General features: G+C 38.0%; 1 protein-coding gene across 1 annotated transcript; it reads left to right on the top strand.

Annotated features, from left to right (window-relative positions):
* Nucleotides 1-3,555: 3,555 nt before the first annotated feature.
* Nucleotides 3,556-6,243, top strand: LOC102206192 (uncharacterized). The gene is made up of 5 exons (XM_005736196.2): nucleotides 3,556-3,698; nucleotides 4,427-4,684; nucleotides 5,206-5,493; nucleotides 5,581-5,856; nucleotides 5,938-6,243. Exons 1-5 carry the CDS (start codon nucleotides 3,641-3,643, stop codon nucleotides 6,057-6,059), a joined length of 1,002 nt encoding a protein of 333 aa, XP_005736253.1. The 5' UTR covers nucleotides 3,556-3,640; the 3' UTR covers nucleotides 6,060-6,243.
* Nucleotides 6,244-11,026: the final 4,783 nt, after the last annotated feature.

The raw sequence follows: 11,026 nt of genomic DNA, 5'->3' as shown, positions 1-11,026 counted from the left end.
GACCAGGGTCAGTTTTTTGGTCGTTTACATTCAAAAAATGTAATGCAAACCACGATTTAATGTCATCAAGGCAGTCTAGCAAAACCCAGAGAGTCTGTAGAATTCTTTTTAAGAGGAAAATAAATTTGAGAAACATCCGAATAATAGTGAAATGTTATAAATACTGTGGTGGGTGGCTTGTTGCGTGTAGAATTGTTATCCCTTTAAAAAATAAACCATAAAGTAACTGACTGACTGAATGTGACTATTATTATTATGATTATTATTATTGTTAAGAGTTATTCTTTTTTTCCAATAATTTAGCTTTATTTGAAACATAAATGTTAATTATAAGCAATAAGGAATTTAAGCAAACATTTGGCTCTTTTGTTTAACTGGCAGTGTAACGTTGTATAAGTGTTGTCACGGCTGCGATGGCAGGCGTGTGGAGGTGAAGTAAGGACCCAAGTGCAGACAGAGGTTGATATGAGAGTGGAGATGGCAAGGACAGGACCTAAGAAATAAACTAAAACTGGGAAAGCCTAAACACATGGAAATGAAGTCAAAAACCCTTAGGGTGATCACAGGGAAACAGACCAGCAGCTTACAAAGGCAAACACAAGGCTTAAATACACAGAGGGATAACGAGGGAATGAGGCACAGAAGAAGAACACAGCTGGGAGTAATCAGAAATGATGAGACTGAGGAGAAGCAAAACTAGACACATTCACATAAGACATGAACCTTCAAAGTAAAACAGGAAATGCACAACAGACACAGAGATCCAGACTAGACACTGAACTTAACAGACAGATTCACGAGGAGACACTGTGACATCATGGACAGACAGAGGGAACACAGAGAAGTGGGACTGGGGCAGGCACAGAACAGAAACCTAACAAATGGCAAATCTTAATGAAAGACATAACCAGAATAAACAAGAACATAGAATATTATAAGGAAACACAAAACACTGAGTCGTCATTTTATTAAAAGACATGATGTTTGTTTGTTTGTTTGTCTGTTTGTTTTTTTTGTCCTGTCCTGTGTTTGTCCGTTATATGTCACATGTAGCACCAGGGTCTCGGAGGAACGCTGTCTCATTTCACTCTGTACTGTACCACTGTATGGTTGAAATGACAATAAAAAGAAATGCAGCAATCATAAAGCATATCTGTGGTAACACCCAGAGAGGAGGAAATGAAAGAAAACATGTTACTCCTCCTCTTGCAAAAAGAACTTAGAAGGATGTAGTTCAGGTATATTCCTAAATTTTTATGCTTTTTTGTTTTTCTGATGTTAGTGTATTTGATATACACTCAACATAAGGTTGTAGCCAAACAATGCAAGATTTAGAGGAATGACACAGCATGAAACTGCAGCAATAAATTCAAAGTTCAGCCAATAAATTATATTCCGGTTATCCAACCTGTTATCACAACAATGCAATAAGATAACACTGTACCGAAAGTACCGGTAATGTGTTGTGACAAAGCCTGCTAAATTTACTCACCACATTGCCAAATATATACTGTCAAGGCAAAAGTGACAGTTCACCAAGCAAACAGACTCAGAGATGTTCTTTTGGAAAGTTTTCTAAAATGGATGCCTCAGCTTTTCTTGTGCTCTTCTGAATAGAGACCTCTGACGTTGTGCCCTGAATCTGCTGGAGTTAGTCCCTCGAGTTTAATAGTCACAGCTCACAGTATTCCTTTTACCTCTGGTACCACTGTGGACTTCTACAATGTGCTGGATAGTCTCCAGGACATCTTTGCACAGTCAGCCTATTTAGTTCTGTCAGTTGTGTTATACTCCTGCCTCCATGGGTCTGGTGCTTAGGGCCCATCGTTGTGCTGCTGTGATTAGTGCCTCTGTGCTGTCCTTTAGGCCAACCTTTTTTAGCCACTGCTTGGATTTCCTGATGTCAGCTACATCCTATGTTATCATTGGTACATCATATCCAGGGACTTGATCATCCATGATTGTTTCTCCTCATGTTCGTCATCACTATTTGCCTTCAGCCACCTAAAGTACTTTTGGAGAAAAATTCTCAGGGAACCAGATGAACTTCTCTAAGAACTTCTCCATCATCCTGATCATAGAGCCTCAAGGTGCTGGACTTCAGCTGGACACCCCAGTTGTGTCCAGCCCCATTGTGAGGAGTTTTTGTGTGTTGACATCAGTGACATATATCCTCTTCTGTGCCCAGCTCTGACCATTAGGATGTATGTATTGAAGGCTTGGATCTTATCCCTACCATTACACTGAGTTCTCAACCATTGCCTTACATTTTGGAAGTATTTTGTTGTGGTTGTGGTACTTTTCCAGACTTGTGCTGTCAGGTCTTCATTGAATAATATTACTGTAGCTTCTTCATGCCTGAAAGTCAGTGTTAGATATCTGCCTTTGTGATGTTCTGATGTTCTTTAAAACTTGTTATTTTTGACATTTTTCCTAGATTCAACTAAAGAAATGGGAAGAAATTATGGGTTTGTGACTAAGTGTCTAAAAGTAGAATTTCTGATTGGTTCTTTGCTAAGTGTAGACAGCTTGAGTTAGGTGCCTCGTAATGCTGAATGGTTTTTAATTCAGTGGATTAAAAAGTAAACACTCCTTTAAAAAAAGGCCAGGTACAAGAATTGCAGTGAAGAGCTCTAAAAGACTTTCAGAAAGCCTGGACCAAGACCACTTTTTAAAAAAGGACAAGACAGTTTGGCTTCTTTGGAAACAAAATATAAAGACGTGAGGGATGACTCAAGATGTTGGCACAGTACTGTCTACATGGCATAGATTACAATGTTTTTTTCTATTGTACTTATACCAGTAACAGACTGACAGCAACTTTTACTGCTTGTCTTTGCCCTTGTTTCAAAAGCCCCACCTATTTGAGCAATGATAATTACTGAATTATCTTAGTGTGTGACAGCAGGGAAGACTCATCTACTAGTGTCAGAAAACATCTGACATAATAAAAAGCTTATCATTGTGCTGCCATCAGAAGTTAAATTAGGTATATTTCATAATTCATACTCTATCTTCTATGTAATCACGTTCAAAGTGTCAATCACAGGACTAATGTTTTAGATTCACGAGGGCTAGAAAAGATAAGATAACTATAATATTAGCTGAGAACAGAAATATATAGTTGGATGTTGCATTATTATTGTGTTACTACCCATCTGCAGGCTTGTTGAGAGAAACCAAAAGGTCCAGGTATTTCTTGCTGAATATTTTTAATGCAGAGGTTATTTAGAGAAGAAGGAACCAGAATTAAAAGACTCCTGTGAGACAGTGCCATCTAGTGCTTTGAGGAGTGCACTATAAACATCTTCAATTTCACGCAGCTTTTGACTAGTCCATGCATTAATACAAATAAAAACCAAACAAAAAAATAATACATGCAAACAACAACAACAAAATCTAACCTATTCTTTGAACTCTATTTGACCTCTTTCCTCACTTGTTTCAGGGAACTTCCACCTTCTGCTGAGTTCATCATCACGTAAATTCCAGTATTAAACAACATCAGTTGTGAAATCAAAGTGTGACTGTAATCTGCACTGTTTTAACAGATTTAGTAAATGATTTAAAACTTCCTCCCAGTAACTCACGGCTGTTATAAAAACAAAGAAGGTAAAGCAACCCTACAGCAGAGTCAAACATGGCGAGTGTTACTGTGACATCCTGTTGGAAGAGTCTTCTGCTGGTGGCACTTATGGGTGAGAACATTTCATTTGTGTTCACTGTTATTATTCTTTTAAATGCTGACTATGAACATGAATGACAATAGTAACAAAGTAAGTGATACAACAGTTAATAAGAGGCTCAAGAATAAGGGTCTCTGTGCTTTGATTCAGGTTTTATTTTAGCAGATGTTTATCACATTTATCCCTACATCTTCTGAGTGTAAAGATTTTTCCTCGTGATTTAAGAATACATGGAAGGAATTAACTGAGTAAGGATTAAAAAGTAGCTTTTTCTTTATATTATGTGATCCTGTTTGTGAGGTTGTTGTGCCCAAACTGTGCAACAGCCTTCCTCGGTCACTCAGGTCGGCTGACTACGTTAATTCATTTAAGTGACTGCTGAAAGACAGTTGCTTCTTTAACTTCTGTTTTCTTAAATGTAAATTATCATTATTATTTGTATGTTAGCAAAGTTTATATTTGACCATACATCTGTGGACAGCTTTGAGTACCTGCTGATACTAATATAAGTCTTACATCATCTTTTTCTCACACTTAAGTTTGTCTGGACACACGTCTGAACTCCTTTTTAGTTAACTGATACTTATGCAGATAGATATCCATTATGGAGTAATGGATTATATATTATTTAATTCTCAGATTAAGTTATTTTGTGCTTTTAACCAGTATTGTACCAGTATTGACACAGAGTGGCTTTTACTGGTATGTGTTACAGCCATCCTGACTGCTCTGTCCCTCAGGTTTACCAGGTTTGGGGACCAAGGTGCAGATTTCTTGGACTGGCAGGGTGACAGCTGGTTCCCCCACTACTTTCACATGCTCATCTAATTGTTTTCCAAACTGCATCTACACCTGGTCCTTTAAGGCCAGCACAGTCAACGGGAGCACATTAACTTGGACACCAGATGGACTGGATGATACAGTGAAACTGCACTGCACTGTCTTCAATCCACAGACAGGAGTCTACACAAGTACTGACACCATTGTTGAAATTACAAGTGAGTACATCAAGTTAAATGTCACATTAAATAGTGGAAATAACAAAGGTACCTTTTATTCTGTACTTCTAAAATGTTTGCTTTGATGACAGGAACAAGGTGTGTATGAGTTACACATAATTAGGACACACTACATGGACAAAACTACTTTGCTACCTACAGATTACACCTACCCTGTCATGAGGCCCTGGGCACGTGGTTTTTCAGCTGATGCTAATGCCTAAGGATGTTTAAAACGCTGCAGTTATTGAGTCAGGAGGGAATATCTAAGAGGAAGGAAATTCCACATACTGATTTTTATCAATGGTGGCATGTTATTACATCTCATTCAAATTCAGTGATGTTTATAGAACAACATATTCTTTCACAAATATTTGTAAAGGCAGACTGCATGGCTAGGTGCTTGACTTTACACATATGGGACAACTGAATGCAAAGATTAAGAGGTGTGGCTTAACACTACTGTCCTTATTGTTATTCTCACTTTATGAATTAAAAACTTCTTTTTTCTTTTTGTACAGATCAAATATCTGTACAAGTCAGTCCGCTGAACACTGTACCATCTCTCAACCAGTCATTAAATCTCATCTGCCATGATGCCAGATTTGGTGATCCACAAGGTCTATCAGACCTGGTCTGGTATAAAGATGGACAAGAGGTGACCCTGCGTGAAAATATGTGGCTTCAGCAAAACAACCTCACACTTCATTTTGACTCACTGCTGCCCTCTGATGCTGGTTTCTACCAGTGTCAAACGTATCTGCCTACATCACAGACAACAGTTGTCAGCCTGGGCTATCTACTCAGCTGTAAGTACAAGGATACAGAGAGGTTAAACCAGAACGAGAAAGGCTGTGTTTTGTCATAACTGCAACAAGCTTTCTAATCTTTTGCAGATGATCAGTGGAACGTCAGCATTAGCGGACCTGACACTGTGTTTCCTGGTCAGTTAAGTGAGTTCACCTGCCTGACCAGCTGCACCTTAAATGTGGAATGCACCGTCAGGTGGGAGTTCAGGGGAGGTTTCCCTGTTGGAACCTACTTTTCAGTTCATAAAAATGAGGTCAAGTGGACTCCTTCACTACCTGGGACTTTTCAAAATTTCACCTGCATTGCAGAGAATAAAGCTGCTGGACGTTCTGCTGAGGCCACCAAGATGGTAGAAGTTAAAGGTACGCACAACTCCTTAGCACTTGCTTGTTTCTATTCTTATTGCTAAATAAATTTCAATTACTTTCTTTTTCTCTCAACAGATATCCCAATCTCTGGATCGGAGGCGATGCAGCTTAGTGGACTTTTTGCAGGAATCCTCAGTCTGGGAATGTGGGTCCTCTTGGGTTGGGCTCTAGAAACAGTATACTTATATTCACTTTAAAGAGACAGTTCACCCCAGTATCAGCTTTATGCCCAAATAAACACATGACTACACCATGGATTATCATAGAATAGTTACTACAACTAAATGCAGCTGATATCTACCAAACTTTTCAACTCAGACTTACACTCCAGAGAAAAACAACATAAATTTGATTTGGGGGTTTTAGTGTGAATATTTTCCACGCTATTTATTTCTGCAGCAGCTTATTCTTTTTATTATTATTCGTGCAAAAGAAACATATGTGATGTCAAATGTTAGAAAAGTAGAAGCAGTGGTTTTTTTCTTATGAATTTTTGTAAAACATCTGAACTCGCATATGAAAAATAAATTATGTGCATTAAGTCACAGTTGGAGTTGATTCCTGTTTAACAATTAAAGTTGACACATGATTTCCTTTATGCTCCTTTATAGTGTACGTTTTAATTACAAGCCATTTGTAATTAAAACGTACACTGGAATTAAATTAAATTTAACCACAAGGTGTCACTAACAACACAGAAGCACTGGATTTCAAGGACAGTGGAACATAAAATGTAAAATATTTCTGTGAATGATATTGCAATAAGTACTCTGACTGTTTTGTTTTTTTCAAAAACAAACCTCAAGATTTATTAAAAATTCTTTCGCTGGGACGTAACTCCTTCAGTGAAAAATTACTTTTGTAAAGTCAGCTTGATAAACAAACTGTGTGACGTCAATCCTGCGCATGTGGTCAGTGATTCAACAATCTGTTTCATGTTCCTTTGAAAGTGAACAATTAATGCAGAGAAGACAACCACGCTAAGCAAACTGAGAGAGACTGAGGTTTTTACCTTTGTTTTTCTCTTTTCTTCTTTTGTCATATCTCAGTTGCTTTGTCAGGCGTAAGAATAGGTGGGGAAAATGAAACTAAAACATCTGCTTTCATTTTGTTGTAAAAGAAACCAACATTTGCATGTTAACCTCATTGTAGTTTCAGTTGAAATGCTGCAAACTCTGTAGTATATGTATATATATCCTGTGTTTAATTATAAACTAGAAAATGTAGGTTGGTGTTTTATGTTATGTCTGTTATGTACTTTCTCTTTTAAATTATTGAAACAAAAAGATATTCAAAAAAGGTTTATTTCCAAATTGGCCCAAATGGAACTTTTTGGCCAAAATGCAAAACGCTATGTGTGGCGGAAAACTAACACTGCACATCACTCTGAACACACCATCCCCACTGTCAAATATGGTGGTGGCAGCATCATGCTCTGGGGGTGCTTCTCTTCAGCAGGGACAGGGAAGCTGGTCAGAGTTGATGGGAAGATGGATGGAGCCAAATACAGGGCAATCTTGGAAGAAAACCTCTTGGAGTCTGCAAAAGACTTGAGACTGGGGCGGAGGTTCACCTTCCAGCAGGACAACGACCCTAAACATAAAGCCAGGGCAACAATGGAAGGTTTAAACAAAACATATCCATGTGTTAGAATGGCCCAGTCAAAGTCCAGATCTAAATCCAATCGAGAATCTGTGGCAAGATCTGAAAACTGCTGTTCACAAATGCTGTCCATCTAATCTGACTGAGCTGGAGCTGTTTTGCAAAGAAGATTGGGCAAAGATTTCAGTCTGAAGATATGCAAAGCTGGTAGAGACAAACCCTAAAAGACTGCCAGCTGTAATTGCAGCCAAAGGTGGTTCTACAAAGTATTGACTCAGGGGGCTGAATAATTACACACACTCCACTTTGCAGTTATTGATTTGTAAAAAAATGTTTGGAATCATGTATGACTTTCGTTCCACTTCTCACGTGTGCACCACTTTGTATTGGTCTTTCACGTGGAATTCCAATAAAATTGATTCATGTTTGTGGCTGTAATGTGACAATGTGGAAAAGTTCAAGGGGGCCGAATACTTTTGCCCCACAGGGAATGGTTCTGGCTCCATTTGTCTTCACCATCTACACTGCAGACTTCTCCCACAACTCCATCTTTTACGGTGTGGTCTGCTGAGGTGGCAAGATCTCTGCCGGGGATAGGAAGAGACTGAACAGGTTGATCCGCAGGGCCAGCTCTGTTCTAGGATGCCCTCTGGACCCAGTGGAGGTGGTGAGTGACAGGAGAATGGTGCCTAAGCTGTCATCCCTGTTGGACAACATCTCCCACCCCATGCAGGAGACTGTGAAGCACTGAGCAGCTCCTTCAGTGGGAGACTGCGGCACCCACGGTGTGGGACAGAGAGATTTCACAGGTCTTTCCTCCCCACTGCTGTCAGACTCCACAACAAAGACTTTTGCAGCTGATCAAACACACAAACCCACACATGTGCAATAACACCAAGTGCAATACTCTTTTCTGACAAAGTTGTATTTTTCCTCAGTTGTATATAGCATTTGTATTCTATTTTTAACCTATTGTGGATATTATTTTATTTTATTCTATTGTATATAGTATTTTATTTTAATTTATTCTATATTCTGTACAGTTGTGTACAGTATATTATTCTTATTGTATTCCAGTGTTCTCTAATTTTTGCTATATAACTTTGCACTGTCCACTTTCTGCTGTGACAAAACAAATTTCCCACGTGTGGGACAAATAAAGGTTATCTTATCTTATGTTATCCTAGGTTTCCTGCAAGACCTGAGGCATGACTGTAAACAAATATTGAATCTGACTAGGTGTGCCACCCAAGGATCCATGATCTGCTCACACCTGCTCACACTGAAGTTTTTTTTTTTTTGAGATGATGTCAGGCCTCCATCAAATGTTTCTGTTTCGTTCCCTTCTTTCCCTTCAGGCTCCGTGCCAAGTAAGGAAGGATGACGCTACCTGTTTATGGGAAAAGTGATTTCTGATAATATGGGTGTTGTAATATAAACTCCTCATATGAGGGTATCAAGCAGAAGCTCTTCCTCTTCCTCATTAACATTTTATTACCATTTTCTACTTATTTATTGTTGTTTTTGTTGTTCTCATTCTATTTACATGGTCTGACATTTACTTTGTTTTTCAGATGTATCATACACTATACTTGTTTTAAAAAGTACAACAGAACTTTGTATATGATGAATTCAAAACATATTACACCAGATATATTAAAGTCACATGATGATAGCGATGTTAAAAATATTAATGCAGAAGTCTGACAGGTAGTTCATTCTTTATTCAAACCAAATAGTGAAACATGATTAAGTGCCTAGCTTAGCTTTTAATTCCATTACATTTGATTGATTAGCTAGCTAACTATTGGCTATTGGTTATGTCAAAAATTTGTAGATTAAACTACAAAGTATTGAATTCACTGGCTGAAATTAGACCCACCATTTCACCCTTAGCATTAAAATGATGTGTACAAAAACCATTATCAAATGCATGATGCAGCTATACTACATCATATTTGTTTGTAAAAACATAAGGTTTTCTATAAAACTCTGCCATGGCTCATCAAATGTTGTTTTTTCTTTTCTAGGACTCTGAATAGTGATCAGCAATAGGGAACTAAAGAGTTAAGACTATAATTTCATGTCAACAGGGCCCCTCACACTTACCTTTAAAATCTACAAATGACCTATACATCAATCACATCTTCTGTTTGGCCAGTATACACAGCACAGGTTTGCTCAGATGCTGAACTTCGTCCCGTCATAGCTCAAACAATACACCCGCTGTTTACTCAGTGCTATTGAGAGGGGCATAATGGTTTGCCTGTGCTTCACATCCAACGTGGGAAAGAGTATTTCTTAGTGTGTGAAAACAACTGGTTGTCTGAAATAATACAGTTTTCTAAAAATTGTATCACCTTTCTGAGAAGTTTGACAAGCATGAAACCCAGATGACCTATAACACCTGCAGATAAGAAGCAAGTGGAAGCAAGCAGGAAAGTTCCTCATCCTTACTTGGCTTGGCCAGGTTGCCTTTTTTACAAATCACAGTAGGAGGGCGTCTGTCAACATCCTCATTGGAGCGCTCACCCTTAGATCCGTCACATCTGTCCCACAACTTAGGGTCAACACTACCCTTACAGTTTTAGGTGAGAACAGATAAGTAAGAGCTGATGTTCAAGGTTGGGAGAACCATTTTTGTAGAATTTCAACTTGTTTATTAATAATGGTTTGAAGTTGGTAGTTTCTCACCAAACATTATAACTGAAACACAAGCATTTAAGGTAAATGTGAAAGCATAAAGTCTCAGGGAAAGGTTGGGAAAAAATATAAGAGCTTTTCCTAAAGTGTTTTTTTATTTGTACTTTTTAGTATTAGCATAATTTTTTTTTTTAAGTTTATCATTTATTCTGAAACATTTCAGCAAGTCACTCTGACACTTGAACCCTTCACCCTGGCTTTCATGCATTATATTTATTACTCACTTTTTATTTTGGGAATGCTGAAGTATGCTTTGAATAAACTGTGATCAGTGTTGAGTAAATACTATGAGATGAAATGCATGTGGGTGTTTTACAAAAAATGAAATCATCTTTTGTGGAAGTCCAGTTTCTGATAATTTTACGTAAGGAAAAAAATAAAAGAAAAGTTATCTAACCTTAAATGACTTTAAATGACGCAGCAAATTGTGTAATGTAAGGCAGAACAAAGATAAATCCCATGAGCAAATAAAGGCACCATAATGAATGACATATTCAAAAAGCCAAAGCAAACTTAAAAGAAACTGTGAACACTGGCTATGAATTCTTACAGTTCTGTAAAGTGACCAAAACATTTCGACACACTGAGGGTAAGCGGGATGGAAAAACTTTAAAAATATGCTGATGAATTGTTTGCACTAAACATTTTACTGGAACAGGTTTCTGTTGTAATGAAAAATGATCCCAAAATAATATTGGAAAAGGTTTAATGGAATTCAGGAGGCCCCTGTCTCGTGGTATTTGGACTAACAACCAGCAAAGAGAAAAACAGCCTGTTCCTTACCGTATGTCTACGTGCTTTTGCTGTTTGTTGTTTTTGGTGTGCTGTTCGTCACGTTGCAGTGACATCCAGTTTCTGC

Source organism: Pundamilia nyererei, unplaced genomic scaffold, assembly GCF_000239375.1.
Source record: "Pundamilia nyererei isolate P.nyererei 1_Seehausen unplaced genomic scaffold, PunNye1.0 scaffold00067, whole genome shotgun sequence".
Taxonomy (NCBI): Eukaryota; Metazoa; Chordata; class Actinopteri; order Cichliformes; family Cichlidae; genus Pundamilia; species Pundamilia nyererei.
The sequence above is the reverse complement of the archived record's forward strand: the minus strand, read 5'-3'. Positions and strand labels throughout refer to the sequence as shown.